Here is a 19970-nt window from a genome sequence, read left to right on the forward strand (position 1 = left end):
CGCCTGATAATATGCTATTGGAAATATTAAGTGTATATTACATTGCTCTTAATTTAAGATAGTGACATTTTAAGTTGTGGACCAAATGACATGGCTACTTTTTACCAATGGGGCACCGTGAGATGATTATACAATTAGGGGAGCTGTTCTACAGTAAATTCCAACCTTTTCAAAATACTTTCAGCAGTTCTTCTTGCTTTTTCTATTGCCTTTGGTCCTCCTACTGGGCAGCAAGCTGTAGCTCTGAATCCATCAAGGTACGTAGCATTTACCTGGAAAAACAGAAAAGATGTGAATAAATTATTAATGGTTCATTCTCATTATTCATTCTCATATTTTGTTTAAAGTGGAAGAGCTATCCTTGCAGCAACAAGGAGTATCACAAAAGAAGAAAGCTGTATATTTTATGCAAAGGGTTTACTGAATGAAGAGCGCTCATAGCTGATAGCTGAAGCAAGTGGCATTAGAAAACTGGATTGGATTGATTATATTTGCAATTAAGATCTGCGCTCAAAACACTCAGGGCAATTTTTATTCAAATAAACCCTTTGACAGTGCCTGTGGCTTTGTTCGTCTGTGACCACTCTTCAGTTTCATTAGCTATGCAGACTAATGTTTAACCATCTATTTAAAAGAATCCTTTACTCTTATTTAATCATATTCAGATAATTAGAGAGGGATGGATTAAAGTTCTGTCTCATTTTATAACTAAATTAAGATAAGATAGGATGATTGTGATTTTCAAATGCTGTCAGAAGTTGGAATACACATCTTTATACTTGCTAAATAGTATATCTGTGTTAAAAGACTAGCAAGAAAATGTTTTAATATGTATACATTTAAATGTGCAAATTTCTGTTAGATACAGAAAGAGACAGTGGTATAGTACAAAAAGCCCCACTGAACCAATGCAAGATAAAGTAAATTCAAACCTCAGCCTAGAAATGGTTATGTGAGATGCCAGCAGACAAATCACCCTCTTGAAATCCCCAGATTCAATGCACAGAATACTACACAAATTTGCATCTGCATTATCCAAAAGTTTTAAAACAAAATTTCAGTTTGTATGGTCTTTCAGACTCCCTTTTCTGCACAGCCTGTTCAAACAGTTTGGATGGTTTAATTTCAGACTGTTTACCACAGAAAGGACTGCAAAACCTTCTAAAACTAAATACATAAATAAATGCTTTGCAAAACAGACTTGCCAAAAATTTCTTGAAAGACTCATCACTTCAGTTCAATGATGTTTGCAAAGTGTCTATATTCTTTTCATTAGGCATAGGAAAGCACATGTTTCACACCATGGCAATACTATCTTTTCTTCAGGCTTATACTACCATTATCATTATTGAAACAATCATTAGAACCTTGTAAAATGCTGATGGAGGCAATCCTTTTGCTCCCTGAACTTTCACTGCACCACCTTCAATGCCTGAAAAGGGATATTTAAAAGATTGGAATTACTTATAACCAAACCATTATTAATAAGCATTTATGAGCTACTGCACTCCAAAGTGTATAGGACTGACAACAACACTATTAAATGAAGACAAAATCAGAACTGTCAAGATATGTTTCCCTGGATACATGTAAAAGCAATGGCTCCAAAATGAAATTAGACCAGTGTGTGGCAGAGAAGTATTTCAGTGAATTTTAGCCACAACAGATAAATGGAACTGTGCAGTTCAGAAGTGGAATTCCTCTGAACATCTGTTGCTGGGGTGGGGTGGGGACAGGGTTGTGTTCAGGCTGCATTCAGTGGTGTCACCCAGGTGGCAGAAAGATTTCTGGCAACAGAACAGGAAATAAATTCTCATGTTTTCCAGTCCCCTGCGCCACCTCTAAATCTGCTCTGATTGTTGTTTAGTCATTTAGTCGTGTCCGACTCTTCGTGACCCCATGGACCAGAGCACGCCAGGCACTCCTGTCTTCCACTGCCTCCCGCAGTTTGGTCAAACTCATGTTTGTATCTTCAAGAACACTGTCCAACCATCTCGTCCTCTGTCGTCCCCTTCTCCTTGTGCCCTCCATCTTTCCCAACATCAGGGTCTTTTCCAGGGAGTCTTCTCTTCTCATCAGGTGGCCAAAGTATTGGAGTCTCAGCTTCAGGATCTGTCCTTCCAGTGAGCACTCAGGGCTGATTTCCTTAAAAATGGATAGGTTTGATCTTCTTGCAGTCCATGGGACTCTCAAGAGTCTCCTCCAGCACCATAATTCAAAAGCATCAATTCTTCTTTATCAGCCTTCTTTATCAGCCTTCTTTATGGTCCAGCTGCTCTGATGGTTCCCCCAAATGCTCTGAAGCAGACTTTGGAGAGGGAAAGGTAGCAAAGGGGAAAGGGAATTGCTGGAAATGGCTTCCCTCTCCATCCTGCAGGCAGAGACCCTACTGTCAGCTGAGCAGTACTGTTGAATACAACCTCAAGGCAGCAGACCCTGCTGAATGAATTAGGCTGTGAGAGTGTTGGTACCTTGCACTAGTAGAGCTTCAGTTTGAATAATACATTCGTGCCCAATCAACAGGGATCCCCACTTGCCCTGGACAACAGTCTACCCAATTCAGCAGCATCTTCCAACCTTCAATAGAGCCTTTCTGAGGGGCTTGGAGGCAGGAGCAGGCAAGCCAGCTACAGCCATTTAATTTAAACTAACTCACTATCTAGTAAAAGACAGGCATTTTTTGCCTACAAAATGGTTAATCATTATATTATCACAGCTACCCAAAGATGGCTCAGCCTGCAAGCAGGATCAGCCAGGATCATGCTGACATTGTGTACTCAGGACAATTCTTCTGGACAACTGTTTCCAGGTGCTGAGGAGGAATTTTAACCAGCGGTGGGAAACCTGTGCTCTTCCAGATGTTGTTAGACTCCAGCTCCTAACAGTCACAGCCAGCAGGGCCAATGGGGTCAGGGATGATGTGACCGGGGAGTCCAGCAACATCTGGAATGGTACAACAGGTCCCCCACCACTGATTTCAACCCTATTGTCGCCATCACAGTATATCAGATTGGTTTATTTATATCTAGCCATCAGACCATCACAATGCAAGCGTTTAGCAAACGTAATTCCATATTTGTATAAAAGTCACATGCATTAACATAAATAAATAGATGCAGACCTAAATAAAACTATATACAATATAAAATGAAAAGTTCTGAACCTCCAGGACAAATCACAGCAGTCCCCCCCTTTAAAAAAAAAAACACCTCTCTTTTAACACAGATCAAAATTAAGAAAATCTAAACAAATCTGAATAAAATTATATAAAACCTAAATAAAAGATAAGAACAAATGTATGCCACGGTGTAGATATTGTTACACTAAAATCTGATTCAAAAGAATTACCACTGGTGTTCTAGTACATGATCCTCCCATTTTATTTGCTCCAGTTCCCCTTCACAAAATCACATAATTGTAGAATTTGAACTGATGCCAATGATCATCTAGTCCAACCCCCTGCAATTCAGGAATCTTTTTGCCCAACTTGGGGCTCAAACCCACAACCCCGAGATGAAGATTTTCATGCTCTGCTAACTGAGCTATCCCAGGTACTAACCAGGGAGGTCTAAACTGATAAAGAGAGATGATAGTTACGGCAATAACTCTGTAAATTATTCCACAGCTAAAACAAAACAAGCTCTGGAGAAACAAGCCATAGTTTGTTTGCCTGTCTGTGAAATGATTTACAGTTTGTGGAACACCCTGTGCTGAAAACAAACCACGGCTTAGTGTTATGTCCAACAGCAGTCTAGAATGTATGATGCACTCCTTAGTAATAATGAGTATAAACAACGTCTTTGAAAACAGCTCAGCAAAGAAATCTTATCTGACTGAATCGTTGGCCCACCTAGTCATGTATCTAACTGACTCTGGGTTTCCATGTCAGACATGTCAGCCCTTGATGCTTGCAAGTATATCAACGATTGTTGATGGCACACAGGACGATTTTAAACTCTGGGCAGGATAATATGGGAGTAGACAGTCCCCCGAAGCAACTAGGCCTTGAGCAATTTAGGAAATTCAAGATGAGCATGCTAAATTGAACCTGGAAACACACAGGTAGCCAAAGTAACTGGAATAATGAGTCCCAGTTATCAGACTCAAGTTCTGAATTTTCAGTCATACGGATGAAGTTTCCAAGCTGTGAAGGCAGCTCCACACAGAAAGCACTGGAATACTTTAGCTCTGAAATAACTAGAGCCAAGACCATTTTGTCTTAACTGAGGCCAAGTCCGTCTTTTCTTAAAAGAGGCTTCAGCTGGAGAATCACCAAAGTCGATAGGCTTGACTTGTACACAGAGGAGGTCATGGTTTTCTCCTCCATTTCAGCAGAGCTAAATGGCAGACTACTCTGTTGATTTGAGTGGTGCAGGACTTCAAACTAATTCATAGAATCATGGAATTGTCGAGTTGGAAGGGACTCCAAAGGTTGCCCAGTCCAACCCCCTGCAATATAGGAATATGCAGCTGTCCCGTACGGAGATTGAACCTGTAACCTTGGCGTTATCAGACCACACACACTCTTATCCACTGAGCATGTGATTCGTACATGAAGGAACAGATCTATGCAATAATATTAAATATTTTTCTTCATAAATAACCCATCACTAAAAGAACATCATAAGCCAAATGGTACCAGGACAATGCAATTTATCATTACTTTTGAAATGGCTTTACTCCTCAATGTTTTTAAATCTACACAAACATAACTTCCTGCAGCTTGATTCATTATAGCTCATGAGTTCTGTTAGAACTTTTATAATAAGAAAAATACATTTTAAAATCACAAAATTAGCAGAGCTCTTACACCAATTATGTTTTTTAAAACCCTTCATATTCCCCACTGAAATAATAAAAAGAGCATCTCTAGTTCAACCAACTAGTTTATCTAATCCTGCCATACAAAATATTTAGTAAAGTAAACAATTAAAGTAGATAGGCCTGGAGTCCTTTTTCTGGTGTACGTGTCAAAACAATTATATCTAAAGATATTTGAGAAATCTGCCTATTTCCCATCTGTTATATTTCTACTAGAATAACTGAAAGTTCATGTGAAAGTTCATTTGGAGTTCAAATGTGTCATGTTGGGCCATTTACAAACTAAAAGTTCATTTGAAGGTTAGGTGTATATTTAATTATTATTAAAAAGGGTTCCTTTAAGCTTAGAGCTATTGAATTTTTGATTCCAATGTTTGTGAAGCTTCATGTATCTGTTTTAGGGTTTTTTTGTTTATCAAATATATATGTGTGTGCACAATCTTTCTGGATTAATATTGCATTTGTATTTTCATTGTATAATTTCATTAAAAATTCCTTAGTCCTAACGGCATGACACTATACATTTTTACTTGTTTGGCAGTAAGCCCTATTGAGTTCATGGATCTTAAAGGTACAGTGGTGCCCCGCAAGACGAATGCCTCGCAAGACGAAAAGCTCGCTAAACGAAAGAGTTTTCCGTCTTTTGAGGTGCTTCGCAAGACGAATTTCCCTATGGGCTTGCTTCGCAAGACGAAACGTCTTGCGAGTTCTTGCGAGTTTTTCCCCTTTCCCCCCCTTTTTCTAAGCCGCTAAGCCGCTAAGCCGCTAATAGCGCTAAGCTGCTAAGCCGCTAATAGCTGTGCTTCGCAAGACGAAGAAACCGCAAGACGAAGAGATTCGCGGAACGGATTCTTTTCGTCTTGCGAGGCACCACTGTAAGGGTAAAGGACCCCTAACAGTTAAGTCCAGTCGCAAACAACTCTGGGGTTGCGGCGCTCATCTTGCTTTACTGGCCGAGGGAGTCGATGTTTGTCCACAGACAGTTTGTACGGGTCATGTGGCCAGCATGACTAAGCCGTTTCTGGCAAAACCAGAGCAGCCACAGAAACACCATTTACCTTCCCGCTGGAGCGGTACCTATTTATCTACTTGCACTTTGACGTGCTTTCGAACTGCTAGGTTGGCAGGAGCAGGGACAGAGCAACGGGAGCTCACCCTGTTGCAGTGCTTCAAACTGCCGCCTTTCTGATTGGCAAGCCCAAGAGGCTCAGTGGTTTAGACCACAGCACCACCCGCATGGATCTTACTGTAGTCTAAAACAAAGAGCAAAGATGATTGAGGATACAAAATTAATGATCTATTTTCCTATTCTCCACAGTCACAAATCCTTGACCTCTTAACCAAGGATGCCAACAGGATTTCCTGTATGTGAGTTGCAGCACCACATCTCTCCAATCTTTCACTAGCAATCTGTGGGCAAGAAATGCTGCTTGGATACATATATTAACTTAGTCTAGCCTATCTCACAAGGCTGTTGCTATTATTATTTATTCAATTTCTAACCTACTCTACACCGTAAGGTCACAGGGTAGGTTACAACAATATAACATTCATTATTTAAATTAGTTTTTAAATGAATTACTGTTACAGAAATAGGGTGGGCCTATAATCATAATAATAATAACAACAACAATAATAAAGTATCTTGAGTGGAAAAGAAAGATACAAAAAGTCCTGATATTTATAGCAAAATATCACCACCACTGCCCAAAAGGTTTGCCAAGCCTAATAAACAACAAGCCAAAAATATGCCAAGTATGTGAAGTTTTGTAGCTTTGGTGTCTGAACTGCCAACTTTCAGCCTAGCCTACCCCACAGGGCTGTTGTACAGATAAAAGGAGATATGGGAAGACAACATACACAGCATTGAGCTCCTGGGAGGAAATGTAATACAAATATACAGCAATGAGCAACAAATGTGCACTTTCACAACACATACACACAAAACATTTTGTCAACCTTGAAAAACAAATATCCTTGCACTAAAAATACAGCCTACAGGACTTCTAACTTGCTACAGCTGTAAGGTAGTTCATATTTTTCCTTATAGTTGCTGTGTTATGAAGAAATAACAGCATAGTGATAAGAAGCAGACCAATAGTGGCTGGAAGGGGGAAGTGGAAAACGGGCACAGGGGTTGCAACAGTACCATTTTTCTAAGTAGGAAGGAGGTCTCATTTATTTTGAAGGAACTAAGTTTGAGTAAAACCTATCAAAGCCAGCCAATTTTGATTTATTCTTTAAAGGCAGCACACTGGAAGGAAAGAAATAATATGGACATGGAAGAAAGTGCTTAAACAAATAAACCCCAGTATCACCCTCTGTCCAGCACAGGCTAACAGCAACAATGAGTTTTCTTGCTTTATCCTCCACTCTGAGAATACCCCTTTCCTGAGTGGGAGTGGTCAGCATTTCTTCCTTTGGTTACTTATCAACAGTGATTAAATTCCTTAGCAAACGTGCTGCTTGCCCAGTGCTGAAGCCTTACAGTACTGTACCTCCACAGTTTGCTTTCTAACTTTGTATAGAAATATCCAATTGACTCACTTAAAATTGAAAACTAAGTCTAGGATCCATGGCCCAGTGCAAATGTACTCCCCTCCTACCAGCCCTGTACTTAAATTAGATTTAGATTTCCATGAGCCTGGAATTTAGAACCTAGGAAGGTGGTACATTTCTCCACATAGCCATGTGCAAGTAGCCACATACAAGCTTAACTCTGGTCTTTGATAGGGATCAGCTCCCCCTAGCACTTCTTGGTTCCTCGGCTTCATGGCACACAGCTCCATCTTTCGTCACACCAAGGGTTGTCAACCTGGTCACTACTGCCCACTAGTGGGTGTTTCAGGATTCTAGGTGGGCGGTAGGGGGTACAACAGCACAAGCTGAATCCTCCTTCCATTGAGCACTGGTGGGCGCTAAGGAAATTTTACCATCAAGAAAGATGCATTAGTGGGCAGTAGGGGTAAAAAGGTTGACTACCCCTGGGTCACACTCTTCTTGCTATGATTCCTTATCCTCTCTACCTGTTTCTTCAACTCATAATCCTGTGTTTATGCATGTCTGTACACACCCTCTGCAGACACTAACCTGGGATTTCAGCAAGGGAAACTTGAGAGAAGTCACATGTGACATCTGGCAGGAGATATTCCTTAGGATTACCAATTTCATATACCAACTGTTCTGCCACCGTGCCAAAAGACAAGAGGCCTCCTGTGTTAGGTGGTTTGGATACAATAAAACTTCCATCAGAAGAACATTCTACTATGGGAAAACCGATGTTATGCCTAAAGGGTTGAAAACATTGAATACTTTATTGATTTGGAAAATATATAAGCAACCAAATAACAAGCAATACATGGCATTGGTTAGGGGGGACAAAAACATATCTACTTCCAAAACATATACCCAGAACTTTAAAGGATATAGAACACACACAGAGTTTTCAAAGCTCTTGAAGAATCAAATCATAGAATCATAGAATCATAGAATCATAGAGTTGGAAGAGACCACAAGGGCCATCGAGTCCAACCCCCTGACCAGTTGCATTGTGGCAAATAAGGAAAAATAACTGGGGGATGAAATGTTTTTGCCCCAAAATCAGAGATGGGGACAAATAAACAGAAGGCAAGCTAAAAAAATTAAACTTAAGAACTTTGAGAAAATTAAAGGTAGATTGACAGGCTGGCTACAATACTATCAACTGCATGAGGTTTTTAAGCGAGATAAAAAGAAAGGCTTTGCAACAGAATTTTCGAGATTTGAAAAGGAGGTGATCCACAATGAGGAGAAAACGCTTTCAAAAATGTACAAAATTCTGCTAGATTGGTTGGTAAAGGAAGAGGAGGTTAAGTGAGTCATGATAAAATGGGCTATGGATATAGGTCATAACATCCAACTTTCAGCATGGGAAAAATCTCAAATTCATGGCATGCTACACTCTTAAAGAAAATTATATGAAGATTTTTTACCGTTTGTATTTAATACCCAATAAATTGGCGATGATGTATAAAAATAAGTCAAATCTGTGTTGGAAGTGTAATAAAGCAGTAGGAACAATATATCATGCATGGTGGAGATGTAAAAAAAAGGGATAATTCTGGGATATAATTTATAGTGAGTTAAAAAAGATGTTTAAATTATCATTTCCCAAAAAGCCAGCAACTTTCTTTTTAGGAATCATTGGGAATGAGATCCCTAAAGATCTGAAGTTGTTCATGCACGCCACCACAGCAAGAGTATTGTTAGCACAAAACTGGAAAGAAGACCAAATTCCAATGAAGAGAACTGGTAAGTAAAGTTGATGGAACACGCAGAGATGGATAAGCTGACAGGGAAGTTAAGAGTACCAAAAATTCAACAACAATTGTAGTAAATTAAAAAAATATCTGAGAGATTACTGTGGTGATTAAAATTTTTTGACTGGGCTAGAATGACTCTTGTACAGACAACCAGTAGAAATAGTGGAAAAGATGGTAAATAGAATATTAGATACAATTGGAAAGGCATATAACATAGCATTCCATGGACCCAAGTAAGAGGTGGAAAGAAGTCCGGTGCAAACAAAGTAACAACAAAATAAGTAGATAAGTAACATAATATTTAATTTCTATTTAGTTTATGCATACAGGTTAAACGTTGGAATGTTCATTGTGTCCAATTGTTTATTGTGAATATTGACGTGTATGAAAAGGATGGCTATAAACTAACTGAAAAACCAATAAAGATGTCGATGGAAAAAAAGAAAAAAGAAGGCAAGCTAAAAAATGGGATGACAGTGTGGAGAACAGAACACTCTGTATTCAATGGTTCTAAAGAATCTGAGGTAGGTTGGAGCTAACTAGGTTACAGTGAGGCAAAGAATGCACGGTATAATTAAAACGGCTGAAATTAAGGTAAAATTGCATTCAAATGTTTAAGCCTGGCCTGGCTAGGCCTCCAAAAACACAGAGAAAAGCAAAGGGGCATAGCAATTTCTAAAATGGGATTCATATATTTTGAGGGTTTGGGGTTTTGTTTTCACACACAAGCTGTATATAAATTTGATGAAATAAATTAAATGAAATAATTTAGACTGCCCGCATATACATGTATCTAATATTGATACATACTGTCCTAAAAAGTTTGAGAGAGAAAACTGACAAAATAAGCATAAAGAAAAGTGATAAATCCCCTTAAGGTGTCCCTGTTTCATTTTCACCACATAAATCAAATCAAACTATCAAAATAGAATCAACATACCAGTCTGGTACCTTATGCCAATCAGTAAATATTCCGCCTGTACATTGAGCACCACATTCAATCAGATGGCCTGCAAGACTGAAAACCGAGAGTCGTAATATACATTTTAGTTCAGTGGCAGATACCTTAGTATACAGTCATTCAGATTCAACTTTAATCTTTCAGAAGGCAAAGAAAGCTAACCTAAAAATATCCTGTTCATATGACGCATGGTTAGATGCATCTATAATGGTCAAATTGACCTTAAGGGATCCCACATAATAGATAAAAGTTTCAAAACGTAATGGATCCACTGGCAGTTTCTATAATCATTAGCGTATCTTGGAACAGAGTGCTTCTTTGGCCTCTTCCATCTGTTAGATAGTCAGGGAACACATTACTACTATGTAATTAGTCCTCCTGCTTAAATCGACTATGGAATATCAGCAACTAATTTATAATTCTGGTTCATTAACTTCAGAGACTTTGACCTGAGGCCATTTTCCTAGTAAGTCCAAATGAAATCAGTGAATCTTAGTGACATCAGTATTCATATAGCTCTGAAGAGATAGTTGATGCTAATTACTAAAAGGCCTAATTGCATCAATTGCCTTTTTTGGATGGAGATAGTCCTTCAACCCCCCTCTTCTCTTTCTCCCTCAATAGGAAAAGAGTGAAAGAGGAAAACAAAATCTAGTCTGACACACACAGAGTCCAAAAATAAATTTAGCACTGCAGAAGCTCGCAAATGTTACAGTCTATTAATCCAGAGTTCCTACTCCACTGTCAAGAACCACAAATACAGCAGATCCAGCACCAAAAACTATGCATGCAACATACTTTCTTTGTACGTATTTTCCAATTTAGCAGGGGATTTCTATGCAGAAGCCTGCATCAACTTCATTGGATCCAGATATGCTTCCTGAAACCATGACACTTCTGCGTTGGAACTCAAAATAATTTGATATACGGTATTCATAATTAAATGTGAAAGCAAACATTGCACTCATGTTTTTCAAAGTAATGCTTCCATTAGAATTATGCAGAACATAATTGACGTTCATACAGCATTACATTTTAACAGCATTTATCATTTTTTAAAGTCAAATCATTTACCTTCCAGATGCTAAAAGGCCGAACTCATCTCTCTTCCAGCCAAACTATAAAAGAAACAAAAGGTTTAAAGTGTTAAAGGTAAAGGACCCCTGACCATTAAGTCCGGTCGCAGACAACTCTGGGATTGTGCGCTCATCTCGCTCTATAGGCCAAGGGAGCCAGCGTTTGTCCACAGACAGCTTCCGGGTCATGTGGCAAACATGACTAAGCCGCTTCTGGCAGATAACCCTTGGGGCAGATAACTTGCATGGATGCATGGCAAGGGAAAGAGCCTGTAGTGAACTGAATTGTGCCCTGAAAATTAAATAGACATCAATAAACAATGGAAGAACATTTTATATTTTACAGAGGAGTATTTTAAAGAGGAGTATTCGCAATATCTGCAAACCAGGACACAATGTAGCCGGCTTTCAAAATTCATTTGGTAAATACCAAACTTATATAGATAAGGATCTGCAGCATGAATAGCAAAAAGGTTTTCGATGCAGAGGACATGATTTACAAACAAAATCAAAAACTGACATCTCTGACTTTTTATACACTGATTATGTTAAAGATGCTGTGCATCAGCTCAGCTACATACTTGCAGAAATTTGTTTTAGCCTAACCAGACATTTAGATAAAAATTGCTAACTCATGAAAAAAAATTTACATGTTTAAAGTTGACCTTTTATGCCACCTTGTGGCAAGCAAAATCATTTTCATGTTGTAAATATTTTTGTTCTGTAAAAACTATAAATGAGAGAAAGGTAGTTAAATAATGATGATAGATTTATCAGAGGAAGTTTATTAACATGGATGACATTTTTTTTCCTAAAAAGTAACTAGGTTGGCTTGCTAATATGAGGATTTGCTTGTCTCCATATTTCTTTTAGAACTACAACGAACTACTAGAACCCCCAACCTAGGTTTTAGAGAGAAATATACAGATTTCATCAATTTATGATAACAAGAGTTTGAAAAAGACAGGGAGGGGGTTGCAAAGCTAAGTTAGTTCTTGATCTCTTGATCACTGTCTAACTACTTTCTAAATAAGCATATTTCATCAAGTTGGATGGTTCCGAAATAAACAAAACTAATGAAAATACATTTGGACTTTACTTCAAGGGCCTGTAATTAAAATAACAAAAACTGGAAACCTGTTCAATATTCATACAGATGACTCCTAGAGGAAGAAACTGTTTCAGAAGCATTGATTCACACTTACGGAATGAATTAGTGGTCCCAATACAAGGCTACTGTCAACACATCTTCCTGTCACCACAATGTCTGCTCCTAAGTCAAGAGCTCTGCTTACTGGCCTTGCACTGAAGAAACAGAAGTATTGATCATTAAAACACTAGATTTACTCATTCACCTTTCAAAATAATTGAACATTCGATCTTAAAGATTTAAAATTAAATCCAGCACACAGTTCATGAATGAACAACCCCTCAATTCAATTGAGCTCGTGAGAGAAAAGATCTTGCAGCCAGAATCATTGATTAAATTCTCAATATTACACACAACAAAATATTAATGGGCAGAGAGCAACAACATGATGAACGAGGGATCTTGTGCCCCAGAGTTTATAATGTCCCAGACACACACTCAGTAGGCAGCCTTACACAAGCCACCACCTCTCAGGTTCAGATTCCCGTCTGTAAAAAAATAAAATGATACAAAAATGCCTTAAAAGGTTAGGATAGGTTTGGCTGGGTTGATAAAATACTGCTAACTTTGAACCTTACCTATCTGTAATTTGAACCTTAAGAACGCAATCCTAACCCCTCGATCTACAAGTTGAAAATGGATAGGAGAGGAGCTCCACCAGCAGGGTGGCTATTTCTACCGCAGAATCCTCTGCTATACCTGCAGAAAACTCTCCAGGAATAGATCTGTCACAGGCAATGTTTCCACTATCTTTAGTAGCTAACATTAGGCCAGGTGATGAAGCATTCCAGGGATGAGATACAGGTGGGGCGAATCCCCTTCATTCCCACAGGAAACCCCAAGATCAGGCATATAACTTCCTTCCCATTGGCTATGTTGTGCAACAGTATGCACATATCTGAAATGCCTTTCTCAAACTACTTTCTGGTACCCCAGAAGTCGAACGGAATCCGTTCCAGAAGTCTGTTCGACTTCCAAAATGTTCGGAAATCAAGGTGCGGTTTCTGATTGGCTGCAGGCCATGTTGGACATTCGGGTTCCAAAGAACATTTGCAAACCGGAACACTCAGGGTTCGGGAGCCAAAACGTCCAACTCACAAGGCGTTTGGGACCCAAGGTACGACTGTATATAATAAAGGATACTCACTTCCGGGTTGCGACTTTCAGGAGCCAAAACGTTTGATTCACAAGGCGTTTGGGATCGAAGGTACGACTGTACTATAGAAAGAAGCCTTAACTCTTCAGCTAAGGCAGGGATAGGAAAACTCAGCCCTCCAGGTGTTTAGGGACTACAATGCCCATCATCCCTAGCTAACAGGACCAGTGATCAGGGATGATGGGAGTTGTAGTCCCAAAACATCTGGAGGGCCGAGTTTGCCTATACCTGAGCTAAGGCATCACACTTCCTGTCCCTGCAAATTGACACTAGTGGTGGGAGGGGCAAGGTGTGGAGAACAAGGCAGGGTGGCAGAGCCAATTCAACACTTGTGCTGCTGTACTCATACCATGCCTCACCCCTCCCCTTCTCAGGAACCAGCAGTGATACTCAGGTGTTCAGAAGGTAGGTGGTGATCAATGCTGTCCCCAACCCACAGACTGCTACTGCTACTGGCATGCTCTGAAAAGCAGCTCCCCGTATAATATATTTTTTTAACAAGATGAATTTCTTAAAGATCTTACCCAAGATATACATTCATGCTGTGAATGTTTTCTGGAAACGGCTTCCCATTCTCCTCTTTTGAGGCATATTCTTTGATGCTGTTTAACTGTAAAATACCCAAACTTATGTATGTGATATGAAAATATTTACATTACAATTCTAATTTCTAGGACAAAAAAATAAGTAATGTTTCTGTTATAATGCTAGATAAAATTTATCAATTGCAAGAGGTAAATTAAGTTAGGGGATACTAAACAGGTTTGTTTTCAGAAGAGTGTTCAACATTTAATCAAGAAATTGTGGCTAAATGATTTGGGGAATTGGAAACAAATAACAGGGTCAAGAGCTTCCCCTCTCCTCGTTTTCTTTCAAAACTTAATTAAAGACTTCCTGATTTTCTCAAACAATAATTTGCCATGACCAAATTAACAAACAATCTCTACAAACCAGCACTGCAGAGCCTGGGGGAGGGGAAGCACTCAAGCACATTTAGAAGACTAGAATTCTGACATCTGAACGCCACCCACTGCTTTTATACCAGGAACCTATGGCTGAAAGCAAGCCCCATTATTTTCACTTGATCTTGCTTGCAATTAAGTGCTAACAGATCACATCATTGTGTAAGGCTCTCTTATCCTTATCCAAAAATATCTGATAGGAAATAATTAACAAATATTAAACAAATATATATATGTTTGCTTAGGGTTGTGTACAGTGTACAGTACAATGAGTACAGTGTTTATTAAAACAGAACTACAGTGGTACCTCGGATTAAGAACTTAATTCATTCTGTACTTAACCTGAAACTGTTCTTAACCTGAAGCACCACTTTAGCTAATGGGGCCTCCTGCTGCCGCCGCGCCGCCAGAGCACGATTTCTGTTCTGTTCTCATCCTGAAGCAAAGTTCTTAACCTAAGGTAATATTTCTAGGTTAGTGGATTCTGTAACCTGAAGCATATGTAACCTGAAGCGTATGTAACCCGAGGTACCACTGTAAGGGCAAGATTCCCATGATTTTAATGAATATGAGCTATTGTTTTGAATATTCACATTGTTATGCAGTTTACCAATATTAGCCCAAGGAATTTTTTTCATAAATAGCAGCCATCACTTTATCAAATAGTAAAATCATTACATGCTAGCATAGCCCATACAAAATTTGTATCATAATAACTGCTGAAGTGAGGTAGTAGTCAACAGGCTACCAATAACTTTTGTTCATCTCAACAGGGATGCCAGAAATTGGGGTGTGGGGAGCAGTGTTAGAAACTGAGATATGAAAACTAGGAGCTAAATGGCTCCTTAAACCTAGGTTATGGGCGCAACAACAGAATGTCTAGGTGTGCTTTTTTATAACAAAAATACAAAGATGAAAATGAATGAACTGCAGCTAAAATATTACAGATTCAGGTAGGTAGCCGTGTTGGTCTGACTCAGTTGAAATATATATAAAAAATTGTCCAGTAGCACCTTAGAAACCAACCAAGTTTGTTCTTGGTATAAGCCTCTGAAGTGTGCATGCACACAAAAGCTTATACCAAGAACAAACTTAGTTGGTCTTTGGTACTACCAGACAATTTTTTTATTTTTTTATCTATTTTGACTAAAATATTATGTTCATTTTTCCCATAGTCTAGTCCTTCCCCTGCCCACCCCTCTAATATTCTTAAGAGGGTCCCTTCTCCAGTCTTCAGAGAGTAGCTGGAAGAGGGGAGGCAGGAAAAGGTCCTCCTTTCCTTCCACTCTGCTCTTTTAATCTGAAATCTTAGGCGCAGTATTGCGCCCAGAGCTCAGAAACTGCTTGAGCTAATAAAATTCTCTTGTCCCGAAATGCACCTAGAAACACAATGGGAGTTTTGAACACTGGTGGTGTCAGGGACTGAACTGAGGAGGAATGGTGGGAACCGCCCTCCCTTCTCCTGAACCCCCCAGGGACAGGAGGACAGCATAGATTTAGAACAGTGGTTTGCAGAAGGGCATAGTTGAGAGGCTGCAGTGGGGAGAAGCTGGGAGATACTGGAAGAGGAACAGCAGGAAGAGGAAACACCAAGGTAGAGACAGCTGACAGACTCAGTGTCTTTGGAAAGCATTCCTGACCTCCCCTCTCCTAAGACTAGGCAGGCATTGATGGTAACAGAACAGAAAGCTCAGCGGCAGAAAGCTCAGATTAGCCAACGTCGGGGTGACGTAGAATAGTAGAGATGGAGGAGGTGGGACTTTACTTGGAGCAATGCCATTTCTAGAGAGAGACCACATTCCTTTGTCTCTTGCTGTGATTATTGAATAAACTAATTGATAAGAACTCTTCTTTTATCTGATTCTTTGCTGCCATCGAAGAGGGATCTGATTCCCCGAATCCTCACAGGTAGGGAGGAAGAATAAGGACAAAGGAGACCTCACTGTCTCCTAACTCCATGGATTATCTACTGCATTTGTGTAACGTTGGTGACATTTGTTTAATGGACACACTAAGGACCTGACCAGACTTCAGGCTTCTACGACAAACATATATGCGGTTTTAAAACTGTATGAAAAGTACCAACCTTCCTATTAATTTTTTTTAAGGAAATAAAATATCCAAATACCTCTCCCATTAAATCATCACCAGTAATAGCAGCAATCTTCAAGTCGACGCCAGCTTTTTTGGCCACTTCTTGGAGTGCAGAAGCACAGACAAGAGGATTCATTCCACCAGCATTGCTTACAACACGAACACCTAAGAAAGGCAAAAAATAATAATATATAGGATTATGAACAATGTATATACACTGTTCATGTATGTACGCACACATATAAATTGATTTCTCTGTTGTTTGTTTCTACTCAGATGGTTACTAAAAGTTAGCTACAAATTACAGCTGGCTGCTCTAATCCATACCTCTGAATGGAATAAAACAGACCTTTAAACAGACACTTGGGAGTCAGTAAGGAATTGCTACAGGCAAGTAGAGTTTTTGTAAACTGGAGGAGAATTTGGCTCAGTTCTAATCAATCAAGGTTTTACAAGCCAAGGTTTAAAACAAGCACATGGGTCAAGTACCCTCTCCCCCCCCCCACACACACATTGCAAATAATTTAAAATTATTACAGCAATATAAAATACAAAATCATACCTTTCCTGTGTATGTCCTTTATATATGGAGCCATAGCAGTTAATACAAAATCAGGAGTATATCCTAAATCCTAAAAGAAATGAAAATTAAATTGCGAATGTTTTTATTAGAATAATTTTTTTAAAATTTTTGCTTCAGAAGAATTACTCACTGGAGATCTAGCTTTGGCAGTAGCTAGTAGAGACATTGTAATTTCAGAAAGGTAATCAAAAACCAGGAAATCCAGTTTTCCTCCATAGAGTAGTTGAGGAACTAATACAAAGAAATAAAACTGTCTTTAGTAAGAACACACACACACTCACATTGCAAAAACATCTAATGCAAAATAGTTCAGGAATATGGGCTTTGCAGCAAACAGACTTATGGGTTAATAATAATTTTTTAAAATATAATTCAAGGCCAATGAGCTACATATATGCAATGGCTAATGTCTTAAAGTCAAATCCCAAGACCACAGTTCATGCCTAACCTGTAAAATTTGGCCTTTAATTCCAAGGACGGCTATGATAGCATATTACACTAACAACAGATTTTGGCTCAAAAGGGACATTTTGGTGGACGTTTACATTGGAATGGAACTGAACTGAACTGAAACTAGTTTATAACCCAGCCCTATGTATTTTTATTCACATTAAATCTGAGGGAATTAAGCTGAGATTACTCTGTAATAAAAGTGTTTTACAGGGAAAGTACCTATGCAAACTGCCCAGAAATGACAACTCCTTTTTACACTAAAAAGTTTAGGATCACACTATCCAGTCACAGAGAAAGGTATAAAATTGTTGTGGCAAAATATCAAAGGAAGTGAAATGGGTAAAAAGCTAAGATCAACTAAAAGGAAGTTCAAGTGTCAAATACTGAGAGTAATAATGTTCTAACTAAAAAGTGTCTACAATAAGTAAAAGGTGACCACCAAGTTGGTTGTCAAAACTGAAGAATGCCATAAGGAAATTATTTTAATAGTACACCATTCATAGATACATATGTTGCAGCTCTCCAAATCAGTTCCCACATGACATTTATTATATTGGACTATGCCTTTTCACTTTGGACTCATTTATCCAGAATAGCTCCTCCCTAGTCCCGCCCTCCAGTCACATTGAAAACCAAATCCTTTGCAAAGTTACTGAGAAGTTAAGTCCCACTGAGCCTCTTGGGATTGCCAATCAGAAGGTCGACAGTTTGAATCCCCGCGACGGGGTGAGCTCCCGTTGCTGTGTCCCAGCTTCTGCCAACCTAGCAGTTCGAAAGCACGCCGGTGCAAGTAGATAAATAAGGACCGCTTTTTATTCCTTTTCTATTCCATCATGGTGTTCTGTTGCACCGGCAGCAGTTTAGTCATGTTGGCCATATGACCTGGAAGCTGTCTGTGGACAAACGCTGGCTTCCTCGGCCTTAAAGCAAGATGAGCGTCGCAACCCCATAGTCGCCTTTGACTGGACTTAACCGTCCAGGGGTCCTTTACCTTTTTTTTAACCTTTTTTACAGGATTTACTCCCAAGTGTTTAGGACTGCAGCCTCAGAGTCATGTTCACAGCATGCATTTACAGACGAAACTATATACTCCTTTTACATCATTTCCATCACGCCAAACTGTGATTACACAGTTGCTAGGCGATCAGAAGTTTTGGATACTCCTAGGCTGCAGTCCTATGCACGCTGACCTGTAAATCCCACTAAAACAGATGCACCTTAGTCCTGAGGTTCGATTGCATCGTTGCATGCAATCTGAGAGGTTGCAGCGAGTAAACAAACAACGCAAGCTTGCAGCAACTTCAGCGCCATCTGCTGTTTTATCTTTTGGCCCGATTTCACCCCCAAACTTCCAATGAATCAAGCCAGGAAGGAACGGGGCTGCTTTTGCAAGGTGAGCCTGTGCGGAACCTAAACCTAAGCAACTGAACACTGTAAGGGCAAGTGAATGCAAAGGTGCCTTCAGATGGCATGATCGGGACAGCAGGCCGGGCGAGAGAGTCTGCGAGGAAGCGCGCAAAAACTGCAGCGAAGGCTAACGGGGCGAGAAGCGAGTGAGGAACTTAATAATGGAGATCGTGACTCTGGGCATATTCGAGGCATGCAAAGCATCTCGCGCCATTGCATTCAACGGTGCCCACACTCCCAGATAAGCGTGGCAAAAGGAGTGCAGCCGAACAGCGCGATCGGCTCAGAAGGGAACTCCGCGGAGTGGAGCGGAGCAGATACCCGGGGAAGGCGCGGAGGGAGTTTTTCTTTTTCCCGCCTCCACGTCCGGGGGGTTTCCCGGCGGGCAACCAGCAGGAGGAGCTGCCGCCCGGTGCAGGCGCGCAAGGCCGCGGCTCCCTGCGTCCTACCTGAGGCCGCCGTGTCTCCCCAGAAGCCCGAGGCGCAGCCGATCCGCACCGGGCTCGCCTGAGGGGCGCACGGCTCGCTGCTCCAACAGCGGCGGCGGCTGGTCCACCGCGAGAGGCGCGGGGCGGCGGCGGCCGCCGGGAGCCTCAGCAGCAGCGCGGCGCCGCTCATGGTGCTTCTTCCTGGGCGAGAGGCGAGGCCTGGGCGGGCTCGGCCGAGGAAGTGGCGCGGAGAAGGAGGGCCGCCGGGCGCCGCCAGTCAGCGCCCGGGATCCTCGCCCGGACTCTGGCGCCCTCGGCTCTGCCGCCGCCGCCGCCGCCGTGTCGTTCCGCGTTCCCGCAGCTTTCCCGGTTCTTCAAGGCGGCCTCCGCCGTTCTCCATGGGGTGTTGCCTGTGGGTGGCAGGCAGAAATCCGGCTGGTGAAGCGGCCCGCCGCCATTCCCTCTCCAGAGTTGCGGTTGTAGTTCTTCCAAGTTTCCGACCGTAGAAGCTGCTGCACCTTTTTGGAAATGCTAACCTCCTGGAGTTGTTAAAAACCCAGGAATCTTTAAGAAACAAA

General features: G+C 40.6%; 1 protein-coding gene across 1 annotated transcript in view; it reads right to left on the reverse strand.

Moving 5' to 3' along the window:
• The window catches only part of LOC309349400 (uncharacterized protein), a 39797-nt gene extending 20200 nt beyond the window's left edge, over window positions 1-19597 (reverse strand). Inside the window, exons 1-11 of the mRNA XM_081875336.1 lie at window positions 19414-19597; window positions 17235-17335; window positions 17084-17153; window positions 16556-16686; window positions 13990-14075; window positions 12365-12464; window positions 11158-11201; window positions 10063-10140; window positions 7912-8108; window positions 1368-1432; window positions 166-272 (exon numbers count right to left, since the gene is read on the reverse strand). Coding sequence (XP_081731462.1) covers window positions 166-272; window positions 1368-1432; window positions 7912-8108; window positions 10063-10140; window positions 11158-11201; window positions 12365-12464; window positions 13990-14075; window positions 16556-16686; window positions 17084-17153; window positions 17235-17335; window positions 19414-19582 — 1148 coding nt within the window. The 5' untranslated portion in view covers window positions 19583-19597. The remainder of the gene's footprint in view (window positions 1-165; window positions 273-1367; window positions 1433-7911; window positions 8109-10062; window positions 10141-11157; window positions 11202-12364; window positions 12465-13989; window positions 14076-16555; window positions 16687-17083; window positions 17154-17234; window positions 17336-19413) is intronic.
• Window positions 19598-19970: the final 373 nt, after the last annotated feature.

The sequence above is a fragment of the Podarcis erhardii genome, assembly GCF_964252035.2.
Source record: "Podarcis erhardii genome assembly, chromosome: 9".
NCBI classification, from domain to species: domain Eukaryota; kingdom Metazoa; phylum Chordata; class Lepidosauria; order Squamata; family Lacertidae; genus Podarcis; species Podarcis erhardii.